Consider the following 17,255-nt stretch of genomic DNA (forward strand, 5'->3'; position numbering starts at 1 on the left):
ACAAAACTACTGCCCTAAGAGCCTTTCCTTCACTCGAAAAAGGAGATAAACTTGAAAACATTGCTAAGCACCCATCCAAGAACTGCCCATTGGAATTTCTCACTAAAAACCCATAATTAGCTTGTGAAATGGATTGATGCAAAGAGGCATCCACGTTTATTTTGAAAGTGCGTTCGACAGGAGGATTCCAAACGATAGTATTACTATTTGTAGGATTTAACACAAAATGTGATTGAGGAGAGCAAGCATTAAGCATCTCTGCAAGGTTATTCTGATCCTTTCGAAAGGACTACATTAGGTCAAGCGGCACAAAATTAAAAATTGCTTTATTTCGAGACTTCTATATGCGCCAATATAAAAAGCCTCCTAGGATTTATTTTGAAAGTGCCTCCTGCAGGAGGATTCCAAACAGCGGTATTACTACTTGAAGGATTTAACACAGAATGTGATTAAGGAGAGCAGGCATTCAGCATCTCCGTAAGGTCTTTATGAGCCTTTAGAAAGGACTACATCAGGTCAAGCAGCACAAAATTGAAAATTGCTTCATTTTGAGACTTCCATATGCGCTAATAAAAAAGCCTCTTAGGACTTATTTTGAAAGTGCCTCCTACAGGAGGATTCCAAACAGCAGTATTGCTACTTGGAGGATTTAACACAGAATGCGATTGAGGAGAGCAAGCATTAAGCATCTCTGCAAGGTCATTCTGAGCCTTTCAAAAGGACTACATTAAGTCAAGTGGCACGAAATTGAAAATTGCTTCATTTTGAGACTTCCATATGTGCTAATATAAAAAGCCTCCTAAGATTTATTTTGAAAGTGCCTCCTGTAGTAGGATTCCAAGCAGCAGTATTAACTACTTAGAGGATTTAACACAGAATGCGATTGAGGAAAGCAAGCATTAAGCATCTCCGCAAGGTCATTCTCTGCCTTTCGAAAGGACTACATCGAGCAAGCATTAAGCATCTCCACAAGGTCATTCTGAGCCTTTCGAAAGGACTACATCAAGTCAAGCGACACAAAATTGAAAACTGCTTCATTTTGAGACTTCCATTGGCGCAAATACAAAAAGCTAACAAACATCAATTCTCTATTATTCAAAGATGATAGATATGTCTGGATGCCATGCCACCAATGGTAAACGACCTAAAATCCATGTCATTCTGATAGAAACCCAAGGATGAGCCAAACCAAGTAGCTTTTCCATGCTCATAAAAAAATAAAATACACTTCAAAGTTTCTTCTTTCTTGTTGCACAGCTAGCAAAGAGGAGAGGAAGAATAGTTTCTGTTGAACAAATTAACCTTTGATGCAGGTGAATTATTGTAGGCCCTCTATAGAAAGTTCCTAATTTTAGAGGAACTTGCAATTCCCAAATACTTTTCCTTATTGATTAAGGAATAGAGCTAGAGGATGAAGAGCTGCTAGCACATATATGGTCAGCTTGCTTTTTCTTTGGCCTATAATACACAGAGATAGTTGGCCTCCCATCCTTTGCAAAATGTCAGATTCTATTACTAAGCAAAATCCCTAATATCGCCCTACATTCCTTTGGTGAAACGGAGGCATACAAAGTGAGGAAATCCCAAGCTCTAGATTCTTTATTAATCAAGTTCATAATGTAGATAATGGGACTATTAGGAGGCCATAGGCTCAATATCTTGAAACTTGGCAAAGTTGGCAACCACGGTTCATTCCATAAGTTCACATAAGAAGGACCCTTTATGTTCCACCTTAATCCATCTTTAAAAGCATCCCTTCCTTCTAAAAGACTTCTCCAATTCCATGAGGGGTTATTACCCACCATTGCATTTATAAAATCGAAAAAAAAAATAGATACCCTTTAGAATCTTTGAACTTATAGCCTCCGGATATGCAATGATACATCAAGCTTGCTTGGCTAATAAAGTTATATTAAACAAATGCAGATCCTTAAACCCAATACCTCTATCCCTCTTGCTCCATGATGATTTTCTCCAGTTCATCCATGGATGTTTGTTGGAGAAAAGAGCTTTTTTCTAAGAAGAAAACATAATATCTAAAATTTTTTTGAAAGGAAGATGTGATTTTCATGACTAACTTTAACATATTTGTACAACAAGTTAAACTAAAGTTTATTTACCAAACTTCCATGATTTGAGGAAGTTTTTCTTCTAAAATCCAGCTCAAAATAAGCTCCTCCAAACCTTTATAAAAACTTCATAACTTAACTAAGATATGAAAGATTACAAGCATTAAAATGTAACAAAATATCCTAGCACTTGCATCATCTTCTGAACAAAATAGTAGGGGCAGCTTTTTCAATCTTCAACACTCCTCCTTGATGCAAGTGTGGTTACAAACACCAAGGCTTGACCTCAAAATTCAAATCTCTATTTTTGAAGTGCCTTAGTAAATATTTCTGTAGTTTGAACTTTAACACCATAGTATTCATAGCTTATGCCCACAAGATCTTTGGCAAATTCTTCTTAAACATGACACATCTGGCCATATCCTTCATAGACCTATTTTTCCATTCAATCACACCATTTTGTTGGGGTGTGTAAGTGATAGTAAATTGATGAATACCTACCTTTTAAAGATATTCCTTGAACTGATTTGAAGCGAGTTCATTTCCATTGTCATATTGAGTCTCAATTTTGGCTTTGAACTTCAAAAACATGCTAAAAACTTTTGATTTTTGCTTGAGGAAATGGATCCAATGATATTTAGTAAAGTCATCAAGAAACAAAAGAAAATATCTACTGCCACTATAAGAGGAAATGCTTAGTGAACCACATACATCAATATGGATGAATTCTAATTTTGCGGACGCTCTCTAAGCTAGAAATGGTGATTGAGTAAGTTTACCAAATTGACAAGCCTCACAACACCAGTGTTATCAGCTGCAAATGGCAAACCAACATCTAAATCTTTGCTTTGTAGTGATTTTAATGATTTGAGATTTGTATGACCAAATCTCTTATGCCACAGACAGGTCTTCTTTAATACTAAGATAGGTTTCATTCTCAGTTGTTTTCCAATCTAAAGGAAAGCTTCTTCTCTTCATTTTGATTGAGTACATCTTCATACCAGTAGGATCACTGATTTTATAGGTCCTATCTTTAAACACTAGAGTATAATTTTTATCTGACAGTTGACCAACTGAAAGTATACTTTGATTGATCTCAGGAACTTAAAGAACATATGGAATAATCTTTGTACCTAAAGAAGTTTGCACAGCTCTGACTCCTTTGCCTTTGACATCAACAAGTCTTCCATTTCCAATTTTGACTTTTAAGGAGTAACTAGTGTCCAAGCCTTCAAAACTCTTCAAGCTTGCTATCATGTGATGAATACAGCCACTATCAATTAGCCATGCATTTTCAGCTTTAATTGGAACATCACATTTTTTAAATTTTGTAGTAGCAAACAACTCTTTATGACTTTCTAAGTTTTCAGTGGCTTATGCAAGCTAAGCTTGTGGATGCAATTTTTGATTTGCTGTGCATACCTTCTTAGTGTGACCAAATTGTTTGTAGGTCTTACACTGAGCTCCAAGCCTATACCAATAGTAATTCTCGTTGTGGTTTGTTTTTTTATAAGAAGGACAAGGTGGATACTTATCTTGTGAAAAGTTTTGACTTTCCTTCTGCCATTCTTGTTATTACTATCCTTCTTTTCAGTTTGTTAGTTTTTTTATCCTCCTTCATGTGATCTTAATTTTTAAGCTGTAACAAGTGCTTGCTCTCTAATACTCTCTTATTCTCTAAACGCTCTTCTCTGTTCAATGGCTCGTAAAGCATTTGAAAGCTCAGTTAAGGAGATTTGAGACATGTCCCCAGAGTCTTTAAGAGAAGAAAGTTTTACTTCATATTTTTTAGGAAGAGTTAGCATAACCTTCTCCATAATCCTCTTCTCTTCCAACTCTTCTCCCAACAACTTGATTTGATTTACTACCTTTATAACTCTGTCAACATAATCCTTCACCTTCTCAGTGTTTTTCATCCTCAGTAGCTCAAACTCTTTTCTCAAATTAAACACTTGCATTTGCCTTATTTTTTCAAATCCTTGAAACTCTATCTTCAACTTCTCCTAAGCTTCATGTGTTGTCTCACATGCCATGATCCTAGTGAAGATAGGATCTGTAATAGCTGCATGGATATAGGATAGGGCCTCTGGAGCTTTAGTAACTTCTTCTTCATGTTGCCTTATCTGATTCAAAGTTGGATTCTATCATAGTGGAAGAGGTGTTCTGTTTTCCTATACATACTACCATAGTCCAAGACCTTTGACATAAGCTCTCATTTTGACAACCCAAACATGGTAATTTTCACTATTGAAGTGAGGTGATGACAGAAAGGTACTGCTGGAAGCCATTGGAAGTGAAGAATACTAACAAAAAGCTAAGTGTTTTATGGTTAGTTTGGTGGTTTTCTCTCAAACACTCACATAGTCCCTTAAGATCAAGATTGCTCTAATACCACTTGTTGGAGAAAAGAGCTTTTTTTTGAAAAGAAAACAGAATATTTGAAATTTTTTTGAAAGGAGGATGAGATTTTCATGATTAGCTTTAACATATATATACAACAAGTTAAACTAAAGTTTGTTTACCAAACTTTCAATAACTTAACTAAGATATGAAAGATTACAAGCATTAAAATGTAACAAAATATCCTAGCACTTGCATCATTTCTGAATAAAATAGTAGCAGTAGCTTTTTCAATCGCTAATAATGTTAGACTTGTCGAGGGAGTTACACCACCAAAATTTAGCAGAAAGCTTTTGAATATCCTGAATTAAACCTTATGGAAGTTTAAAAACTAACATTATGTAGGATAGTTAATATGTTGCTTTTTACTTCATTTAGCTTTTGTCATGTAGCTAGATCCAGTAACATTTGGCTTTGACGGGCTTAGATCATCAATCGTTTGTATGTTAGGCAAAGTCAAAATTCTTTGTATCAGAAGAAAAAATTGTAGTTTTCATCCTAACTATAAAGAAATATTAACCAAGCAAAAGAAGAATCACATATTACACCCATTTGAGACTCACAATGAGATTAAAATGGTTGAACCATTTGCTTTGGATATTTTTATCCTTTAATTTAATAAATTTATTTTATTCTTATGAATTTTTTTATTTTATTTTCCTTATAAGTATTTTTTTTTAACTCTCAATCTCTTATTCGCATATTCATGCTCCCTGCTAATTGGAATCATAGAGTTATCTTAATTTCACTTTTTCAAAATTAAGATATGTGAGATAAAACATTTTTAAATATTAAGATGCCACTAAAATTTTTGATTAAATTCTAAAGATAAACTTATGTATTCAACTTTTATTTTTTTTTATAATAGAATTTAAATTTTAAAATTAATAGAGTAAATAAAAAGATTTAAACTTAAGACCTTCTCAATCCTTACACCTTAAAAGGTAAAAGAATAACAATCAATAATCAAGCTGCTCCTGATTGACAATAGAATTTAAATTTTATTAAATCCTTGACTACTGCCCCTGATTGACAATCGAATTTAAATTTTATTAAAAATCCTTGAGTACTCTTTTCTAATTACATCAAAAAACTAAGTAAATTAAAGACAACTTTCTTTTAAAAAAGTTATGATTTAAAAGAAATCACAGGTTAATCACATATTATAAAAGAAATAATAATTTTAAATATTTAATTATTATTTTTAAAAAATTAATTTAATAGTTATATTAATTAAATATTTCTAATCAATAATTTAAAATTTTAAAAATTAATATATATATATATATATATATATATATATATATATATATATATATATTAGTTTAAGTCTTCCTTAATCCTTACACTTTAAAGATGAAGAAATACTAATTAAACTACCCAATTGGCAATAGAATTTAAATATTATTAAATTCTTTAATACTTACATAAAAAGCTAAATAAATTAAAGATAAATTTCTTTTAAAAAAATTATGATTTAAAAGAAATCACAGGTTAATCACATATAATAAAAAAAATATTAATTTTAAATACTTAGTTATTATTTTTAAAAAATTAATTTAATAATCATATTAATTAAGTATTTCAAATCAATAATTAAAAAATCTAAAAACTAAATTTTAACTTCCAAGCACTTAAAAAAAAAAAAAAAAAGTTGACTTCCAAAGCAAGCCTTACGTTGTGCTATGAATCCCAAATTCGTCTTATTTAAAAGTTAATTTTTAATCCAAATAGAAGATTAATGGATGAAAATCTCTTTTTAAGTCTAGTTTGATTAATTTAATTTTTAATTAGATTAAAAAATTTTAATAATTTATATTACTTAATAAAGTAAAATTTAATTTTAAATAGAAAACCAATCTTACAAATCAAATTACAGATTTCTTAAATAATAATAAACTCTTATATTATTTTTTAACTAATCAAAACAAAAGATAATTTATCAATGTTAAATTCATTTATCTTTTTTTTTTCATCCAATTATTCTCCTCCACATGTATTGCGCGCGAATAAAATAATGATCAATTTACTTTAACAATCAAAATTTTTTTATGAAATTTTAATTTTAATTTTAATTGAAATCTTTTAATTTTATTAATTTAATTCATAAATTTTAATATCATTTTCAAATTTAGCAATAGGTCAATCAGTAGCTAAGGTAACCCAAATTAACTGACATGGCAAGACTGACATGGCAAGTTGACTGGGCATGCTAACAAGATAAAAGTTATTTTTTAATTCATGAGAGCCAAAATTCTTGGTAAATAAATTTTTTGACTTGAGTTAAAATTAACCAACTTGATTTATAAGATGCAAAACCATGGTAAAATTATTTTTAACATAGATTATAAAACTCTATTTACTCACTTCATCATTAACACCATTGTTCAAAAGAAAGGAGAGCAGCGAGATTGAAAATTTGAAAATGAAATTATGAAACAAGAAAAATAAGAAATTGTGAATCCATAATAGTCTTGAGAGTTTGAAATCTTAAATTGGGACTTTCAATGGGCAAAGTAGAAAGCAAATTCTAGGGTCCTCACGTGCCTTTTACATATTTCTTTAATTTGCATTGAAATTGGGATCATGGGCATATATAAACTATTGCCATGATTTTCTTGAAAGCAACATAAGAGGAAGTAAAAAATTCCATCGAGGAAGAGTCTGAGGGTAAGCTTAAGGGAATTTTGGTTTACAATCTAGATGATATGGCGTCCACCGACTTCATTGGAGATAGCAAATCAAGCACCTTTGATGCCAAGACTGGAATTGGTTTGAATGAAAACTTTGTGAAACTTAGAAAAAAAAATTGTGAAACTTGTCTCTTGGCAGCACAGCAGCACAATGAATTCTGCTCCAGTGCACATGTGCTTGATTTGTTCTGTCACATTACCACCATCGTTTCTCAATTCATTGTTTTGTTATTTCGCAATTTCGCCTCCACATTTTCATTCTCATTGTTCTCTGGTGTTAATGAGAAGCGTGCAAATACCAAATTTTTAAGAAAATTCATATCTAAACTCGCTCTATTATATATTTATAAATAAATCTTATTATATTTTTTGTATTTTGAATGGCGAAATTTAAATAAGAAAAACCTAATTTAATAACTTATGTTCTAACACCTTAGTCTAGATTGATTAATTTTAACTCAACATTTTATTTTAAATTAAAAAATTATTTTTATAAAAAAATTTGGATTCCATGGATTAATAAATAAACTTTTAATCTAGTAAGCATCTCTAGTCAGCATGCCAGATAAGCTAATTTGGGTCATCTTAGTTACTAATTGACCTATTGCTAAGTTTGAAAACAATATTGAAATATATGAATTCAATTGATAAAATAAAAAGATTTGACTAAATTTAGAAATACACAAAAAGGTTTTGATTTTTTAAGTCAATTGGCCTAAAATAATTTATGATACTTAATTTTTTATTTTTATATATAAATTTAAATATTAAGCTTAATTACTCAAATTCAAATGTTAAAGTTCTTTAATAATTAATATTATAATTTAATTAGTGTAATATAATATATAAATATTTAAAATATTTTGATACCTAATATTATTAATGTTCTTAATAAATTATTTCATACCTTTAAATATTTTAATTTAGAATTGTAAGTTAAATTTTATGGAAATATGGTAATTTCATCTTTTATTGGTTATCGAATTGATATAGAAATCATATCCTAAAAGTCTAATTATAAATCCAAATTGAAAATTTCCTCCACTGTTATAAATTATATATTTTTTATGTCACATGAAATTTATAAAATTAAAATAAAAAAGATAAATACTCATGTATTATCTCGTCAATTTAATATAAGTATAACCTATCTATTTATATATATAAAAAGTAGGTAATTGTTATGCTTTAAATTTTTTTTAAGTATTTTTATTATTATCATTATTATCTCAATTTTTATGATTAGAACAAATGATTATAAAACATCAAAGCATCCATAATCAATTTTATTATTTAAAAATTAATCCATAATCAATTTTATTATTTAAAAATTAATTACATTTTTTTAGTTTATAAAAAATAACAATAATATTGCTTTTCTAAAACTCATGCATATCATAATATGCATATATTTTATCATAAATATTTTTTATCATATTTTATTGAATTAATTTTGGAGAGATTAATAATTTAATTTAAAATGAGATAATTAAATACAATTGAAATTAAGATTTTAAAAATTTATTAATTATTATAATTAGTAAAAATATTTCATTTAAATATATAAATCTTAAAATTAATAAAATAATTTAAAATTATATTTATAAAAAGTAAAATCTCTATATATCTATTTTATTTATGCATATAAATCAAGCCAAACTTTTATTATAGGCTACCACATGATGCTTTCTGAAAAGAGCTTGACTTGCTAATTATAATTTTTTTTTAAATATTATTATATTAATGTTTTAATTTTTTTTAATCAATTATGTTATATTTATGATTAAAAAAATTTAAAACAACAAATTATTGAATTGTAATTTTTGCAACTGTTATTTATCATATTTTGTGTCATTTGAAAACAATAAAACTTTTTTTTATCATCTAATGCTTTTCAAATTATTCTTTGATTTCTACTTTTTTTTTTGTTTATATTCAAATTTTATTTATTAATCATCATTTTGAATATTTATTTACATTTCTGCTAATTTTTTATTTCTTATAATATTAAGAAGAGACCATTGAATTAAAATTGAAAAATTAAGTAGCACTAACTATTAAAAAAAAAAAGTAGTCGTATGGCAAATATAATTATTTATAAATATATGTGAAGATAAGCTTTCAATAATGATTTTGTAATTTTTTTATTTTTACTTTTTCAGTTATTTTTGTTATTTATCTCTTGATTATCGTGATGATACTTTTATAATTTTTTAACAATTGATTATCGTGATGATACTTTTATATTTTTTTAATATTTTTCATTTACTTATTTTTATGAGTAATGATATATTTTAATTATATATATTTATTAATTTATTTTTTCACAGAAAATGAATTATAAAAATTGATAAAAAAATGTAATTTTATTGAAAATTTAATTAAATATTTTAAAATTAAAATAAAGTTTTTTAATGAGAAAATTATTCATATTATAAATTTTAATAATCAAATTATATAAAAAATTAGAAATGATTTTAATAAAAAATGAAATATTAAAATTTAAATTAAAAATAAAAAATTATGCCACATCGCCTAATAAAAAAGCCTAAAAAATTGCCATTTAGCATTTCTTTTATCTTTATTTAAAATTTCAACTACTTAAATTTTATCTCTAACTATTAAAATTTAAAATCCTTTTTAGCACATATTTTAATAATTTTAAATTTTCTTAAATTTATAAATTTAATAAAACTATACTCATCATATAATATGCCTAAAATCATTATATTAGAAAAAAAAGGATGAACTATTTTTAAAAAATTATATATATATATATATATATATATATATATATATATATATATATATATATATATATATATATATATATACTAAATTTTTTTTAGAAAATTTAAATATATAGTTTTAAAAACATTTCTTATATTTAAAATATAAGAATTTTATAATGATATTTCAAGAATGGCTAAGTGGCATGTGTATTTTATTTTATTTTATTTACCCTTTTATTAATATATGTCAAATAATTTAAAAATAATAAAAAATAATTTATTAATTAACTTATTTATTAAAATAAAACTATAATTAATTAAAATTTTATAATATAATTATAAAAATATAAAATATAGTAAAATTTATATTAAATTATATTATTAAATAAAATAATAAAAAGTCTACGCAAAGTGCAAGCAAAATAACTAGTTAAGTATTAAAATATGAAAGTTTAATTTTTTTTTTTATACTTTGTAATATGTTTTTATTTTTAATACAAGCATCTTTTATTTCGTGGAAAATAATTAACTTGTATATGAATAATGTCCTATGGTTGCAATATTAAATTAGTGGCATGTGTTTATATTATATATGTATAAGTGTTTTCTCATTTCAATAAAATTATCAAAATTTCAATTTTTCTTTTGATTAAGAAAAAATATATTTTTTTTAATTTAGAGTGCATTTGGCACTATTTTAATTTATTGGTTTTTAATTTTTTTTAAAATGAAAAACTGATTTTTTTTTTGTGGGTTTTTATAAAACCTTGTGGTTATCTTCTTTTACCTTCAACTTCGCTCACGGTGAAAGACTGATTTAAACTCAACTCAACTCAACTCAACTAAGCCTTTATCCCAAAAATTTGGGATCGGCTATATGGATTCGCTTTCTCCACTCTGAATGATTTTGGGTTAAATCCTCAGAAATGTGTAATGCTTCTAGGTCATATTGTACTACTTTCCTCCAAGTTAATTTAGGTCTACCCCTTTTTTTTTTTTCTATCCTCTAACCCTAATGTGCTCTACTTGTCTAACTGGAGCATCCGTATGTCTACGCTTCACATGACCAAACCACCTCAATCTCCCTTATCTTAATTTATCTTCAATTGGCACCACTCATACCTTTTCTCTAATACTCTCATTACGGACTTTATCTAGTCTAGTATGGCCACTTATCCACTTTAACATTCTCATCTCTGCAACTCTTATCTTAGATGCATATGACTCTTTCAGTGCCCAACACTCACTACCATATAACATAGCCGGTCGTATGGCTGTACGGTAAAATTTTCCTTTCAATTTATTGGGAATCTTACGATCACATAAAACTCTCGTGGCATGTCTCCACTTCAACCATCCGGCTTTAATCCTATGACTAACATCCTCCTCACATCCCCCATCTACCTAAAAAAGACTGATTTAAACAAAAAAAAAAAATCTGCATCTCTTCCCAACCAAAATATTAATGTTTACCAAAAAAAATCCAAAAAATTAATTGTAGATTCATAATTATATGGGTTTAAGAAAAAATAAAAATAAAAACCCAGAAACCTATATGCCTTCTGAGATTTGATTTAGGAGAGATGGGCGTTTGTGAATCATATTAATGAAGAATTTTTGCATTTTGTAATCCTTATAGACTTTGTCTCTCTCCTCCCATAAAAAATTGTAAAGAATTTCTTACCAGATTTGTAGACGTTCTGAAATTGAAGAACAAAATGTATGATTTTTCTTTTTATCAAAATCTATTCAAATTGATGATTGTAATCAAGACTTGGATATTTGATGAAAATCAAAGAAAAAGTAGGCCTTCATCAAACTTGAGAAGATGGGATAAAAAATGGATATGTGAAAAGAGAAAGCATGTGAGAGTCAATGACTTGGAGAAAGAGAAGACAAAGAGAGGCTGCAAAGTGATGTTTTTTCGAACGCATTGCAGGTTTTTTTTTTTTTTTTTCTCTCTTAAAGAAAAAAAAAAGAAAACTAAAGTGTTATCAATTGAACTCTTATTTTTTTTAATATTTTAAATATTATAAAATATAAAAAATTATTTTTTAAAAAAATATTTTCTGAAACAAAGCTTCAATTAAATTTATTTTTCAAATAAGATTACAAGTGACACATGGGAAAGTCAGAAACGATTACCTTTCTTTAGTTATCGATTGTAGGTCCAATTCAAAGGTAGTTAGTCTCATTGTTGGAGATGATACATTTTAATTTAATTTTTTTTATTTTTTATAGAATTATATTCTTTAGTAGAATAAAATTTAAATTTAAATAGAAAAGTAAATTAATCAATATAATTATTTTTTATAGAATTATATTTTTTTAGTAGAATAAAATTTAAATTTAAATAAAAAAATTTTAACTAATAAAATTAAATATTTTAAATAATAATAAATTTTTATATTATTATTTTGCCAGGGTAATTTATTATTATTAAATTCTTTTTTTATCTTTATCATTATTAAATTTAATCTTTTTTTTTCATCTCATTTTCCTTGCCAATAGAATATATATATTATAATCCACTTAATCTCAATTAGAACTGGCCTAAACTAAAATGTATTCGTAAAATAAATAAAAAACAATTAAACGTGTATAAATAACCAACCTAATATTTGTGGAATTTAACCAAAAAAAAACATCTACCCAAATCATTAATGTAAAATAGGAAATTTATTAGGGACACTCAAAATAAATAAATAAATATATATATATATATATATACACACACACACACGTCATCTCTCTCACAATTATGTCAACTCATTCTCCATATTCAAAGAGGGTCCACTTTAAACAGTATTTTATCTGCACTTCTTCCCATATTTAAAGGACCCAAATTGGTATGATTGAGCCTATATTTTATCATTTTCTTTCTCCGATGCCTATTTGTAACCTCTCAGGCACGAGCTGTGGCCGGTGGAGTTCATGGATGTGCAAGGACAAGGAACTTCCACCAGTACTGATCATTGCTTCAATTTCCATATTAGGAACGTGTCTGCTCGTATGGGTATCCAAGACAGCAAGAGGAAAGGCTCAGCTTCCACCAGGGCCCCGTGGCTTTCCCATACTTGGCTACCTTCCATTTCTAGGCCCCAATCTTCACCAACTGTTTATGGAATTGGCACAAAATTACGGTCCAATCTACAAGCTCTCAATTGGGCAGAAGCTATGTGTCATAATAAGCTCTCCAACTCTAGTAAAAGAGATTGTTCGCCACCAGGACGTCACATTTGCCAACAGGAATCCAACCATCGCAGCAAAAACATTCTCCTACGGTGGAAAGGACATTGCCTTCGCACCCTATGGCCCCAGTGGCGCCTGCTACGCAAAGTATTCGTGCGCGAGATGCAGAGCAATGCAAATCTTGATGCATTTTATTCTCTTAGGAGAAGCAAGGTGAAGAAAAGTGTGAGGGATGTGTATGGCAAGAAGATTGGAGAGCCTGTTGACGTTGGGGAACTGGCATTTTTAACAGTGATCAACATGATATCAGGGATGTTTTCGGGTGGAAACCTCGGCCAGGAAGGGACATCGATATTGGGGCCAAGTTTCGGGTAGCAGTGGCGGAGCTGGTTGAGATACTGGGAAAGCCAAATGTTTCAGATTTCTTTCCCTTCCTTGCGAGGTTTGACATACAGGGAGTGAAGAGGAAAATGGAGGAGGTATCACAACGGATTGAGAAAATCTATGACCATGTGATAGATCAGTGCATAAAGAAGAAGCAGCAGCAAAGTGGAGAGATGGAAATTACTGACAGGAAGGACTTCTTGCATTTCTTACTGGAGTTTAAAGAGCAGGACACTGAGAAATCAATTTCCAGACAACAAATCAAGGCCTTGCTTATGGTAAACCTTTTCTTCCTTTCCTTATTTTCTGCTCTTTAGTAATCTAAAGGAAATGTTGCATGTATGTGTATACAGGGGTGGCCACGGTCCGGTTTTGAACCGGAACCGAACCGGAATTGGTTCGGTCAAAACGGACCAAAATCGGTTAAAACTGGAACCAACCGAACGGATTTAAATTGTCCTTCTGGATTTGGTTCAGGTTCATATTTTTAAGAACCGTGAATGGCGGTTCGAACCGGATTGAACAAGCGATTTGAACCAGATTAAACGGCGATTTAAATATAAAAAATTCAATAAATATGTTCGTCACTCCTAATTCATTTATATATATTATTAATTCTCTACACAATTATTCTCTGCATTTTCTTCAATTCTTAATATTTTTTCAATTTTTTTTAAATTCTCTAAATAATTATTTTCTACACTCATTTTAATTTCCAATACTCTCTCAATTTTTCTACTTTATTATTTTATATACTTACTGAAATTTTTAATACTATCTCAGTTACTTTGTTATTACTTTAAATCCTCAATAAAATTTCCAATACCCTCTATTTTAATTTTTTTTTCTCTTTTATAATTTTTAATTATCAATTATTATATAATTTAAAAAAAATACAAGTAATAGAACTAAAAATTTTTATTGCTCTAAATCCTAAAGGGATATATAGGCAAAATTAAATTCATACACTTTTTGCTAATTTCTTTAAAAAATATTAATTTTACTTCTAGTTTTTTAATCAGGGTCAAGTTTTTATTTATTAAATTTTTCTTAAAGATAAATTATTTTCTTTCTTTTTTTTTTCTTATTTTATTTTGATTGAAAGATTTCTAAGAAAAATTAAAATATTTTTACAAATATAACTTAAATTTTGAATCAAAGAAATTTTTCTCTAATTTTTTTGTCTAAGCTACCCTTAAACCATCCCTAAGTCACTTCCAAACCGTCCTCCAAACTATTTTGAACCGTTCTTTTTCGAACCGCTCTTCAAACCGTTTAAACCGGAGTTCAAACCAGAACCAGCGGTTCAAGCAAATCTTCCAAACCGTCCCCTAGCGGTTTGGTTCAGGTTCATAATTTCATTGAACCTAAACCGGTAGTTCAGGAATCGTAACCGGCGATTCCTGAACCGTGGCCACCCTTTTATATATATATATATATATATATATATATATATATATATATATATATATATATATAATTTCACATACATAATATCAAGTTAAAACTGCAATAAGAAATTCACCATGCAACAACTGCACATGTACATGTAAAAATATGGTTTTCCCCTTCAATAAATTCCTCTCACCTATGGTCCAACAAATTTTAGACGAGGTTTAATATATTTCCATGGATTTTAATTGATTGTGTCTTATATTGTGATCTGTAGAAGGCTTTTTCTTTTTTTAAGCAGACATACTTGTTTAAAATACTAGGAAGATATTATACAGAAGGAAATTTCTTGATTAGATTTCGCCGCGATAAGGGTTGCATGCGCCGGCACTGTCAGAACAGCGCAAAAGGATCCCCTAACGACTAACCTGGCATCGATTAAAATACAATCTGAGATGCAAGTTATATGTTTTCTTTTTGACAGGATATTGTGATCGGTGGTATCGATACAAGTCCAACCACGGTGGAATGGGCCATGGCAGAAATGATGCTACATCCCCAAGTGATGAAGAAAGCCCAAGAGGAACTGACAAATGTGGTGGGAATCAACAACTTAGTTGAAGAATTCCACATTCAAGAATTACCATATTTACACTCAATAGTGAAGGAGACGTTAAGATTGCACCCAGTGGCTCCATTACTCCTACCCCGTTGCCCCACTGAGTCCTGCAACGTAGGTGGCTACATTATCCCAAAGGGCACTAAGGTTTTCTTGAACGTCTGGGCTATGCATAGAGACCCTGAATTTTGGGACCATCCCTCAGAGTTCCAACCAGAGAGGTTCTTTGGTCCTCGTAGGTTGGATTATTTGGGGAACCATTTACAGTATCTTCCGTTTGGGTCCGGTAGGAGGATTTGTGTAGGTCTTCCTCTAGGTGAAAGGATGGTAATGTACTTGTTGGCCACATTCTTGCATATGTTCAACTGGAAATTGCCCGGTGGTGCAAATCCTGATACGTCAGAGAAGCTTGGGATTGTCTTGGAGAAATCTACTCCACTAGTTATTATTCCAACTCCTAGACTGTTCAACTTGGAGCTCTATACCTAGAAATAATAAGGTGATGCAGCCATCTTGAATCTAAATCGGATAGTTACGAACATAGGATTTGAGTATGGAAGTACATGCAGCGTATTAAATTTTTACGAAAATTTCTCAGATACCCTTTACTCTGCTGCTTTTCTAAGGGCTTTCTTTTGTTCCTTTCGGGTCTGCTGTTTCTCTACCCGTGTTGCTGTTTTTCTTCTTTTTTTTCATTAGGCTTGTTGGCTGTTGTGGAGCTCCCTTTGTGTCCATTAGATTAGACTTTCTATTTTGTTCTTGGGATTCTGTTTCTTTGTGCTTTTTGTATCTTGGTGTTTTGTTTCTCTATCAATAAATTATTTACTTAAAAAAAAAAAAATACTAGCGCAGCTATATGAGCAATAAAGGCCGGCCTTAATATGCTTATGATTATGTTTCTAATGTGTATATGATGAAGAGTGATTGTGCATGTGTCAAAAATTAGCAAGTGAAAAAGCAAATCAAACTGTTATTTACTATGATATTCTAAATCCAAGAACTAAAAAATAACTTTAAACAGCCTAGCTTATTTAAGCTTCAATGGAGCTCATATCTGGAAGCAAATGCCCATCTATCATTTCTTTTCTCGATGGGCCCAAAGCGAACACAAGACAGCGATACCGGCAAATCAAGCCAACAACACAGAATTAGAGACGATTTGGCCACATATAACCTGCTCCTGTTATGGGCCAGTAATGGCCGAAGAGAGCAAGTCGAGCGAATGCAACACAGCGATACCGGCAAATCAAGCCAATAACACAAATTTTAAGATAGTTTGACATAAGCCTAGTCTATAATAAATTCTGTGACAAAGAAAAATAATTATGAGCAACACCTCATAGTCAGAAGCTCGCACAATCATCTCACATGGCCGCCCATGTTTTACACTGCTTACGCACTCAACAAAAACAATTTGATGGCCTTATAATTTCATGCTCTCTCACCGACTCTCTCTCTTGATTTTGGCCGCATATAACCTGCCCCTGTTATGGGCCTCTAATGGCCTAAGAGAGCAAGTCCAACGTGGACTTGTTTCCGCCATTCCTCCATCAATTTGGTGTTTTTTTTTTTATTTAAGCAAGAGAAATTTATTTATAAATATGAATAAAATAAAGAAAGAAGGCTTCAAAACTAGGCCATGCCAACAGGTAATCCCCTTAGAGACGTAACTTGTGGAGCAGCCTTTCCTTGACAAGACAGCAAACTAAACAATCAAAGAAGTGCAATTACAACATCAGTTAGCAAGACTCCGAGTTATGCTAAGGAGCCAGCC

At 29.6% G+C, this 17,255-nt stretch overlaps 1 protein-coding gene across 1 annotated transcript; it reads left to right on the top strand.

Annotated features, from left to right (window-relative positions):
• The first annotated feature begins 12,781 nt into the window (after nt 1–12,781).
• On the top strand, nt 12,782–16,189 carry LOC110663171 (labd-13Z-ene-9,15,16-triol synthase, chloroplastic-like). The gene is made up of 3 exons (XM_058141529.1): nt 12,782–13,299; nt 13,397–13,748; nt 15,347–16,189. Exons 1-3 carry the CDS (start codon nt 12,782–12,784, stop codon nt 15,968–15,970), a joined length of 1,494 nt encoding a protein of 497 aa, XP_057997512.1. The 3' UTR covers nt 15,971–16,189.
• The last annotated feature ends 1,066 nt before the right edge of the window (nt 16,190–17,255 follow it).

This window comes from Hevea brasiliensis, unplaced genomic scaffold, assembly GCF_030052815.1.
Source record: "Hevea brasiliensis isolate MT/VB/25A 57/8 unplaced genomic scaffold, ASM3005281v1 Scaf126, whole genome shotgun sequence".
NCBI classification, from domain to species: Eukaryota; Viridiplantae; Streptophyta; class Magnoliopsida; order Malpighiales; family Euphorbiaceae; genus Hevea; species Hevea brasiliensis.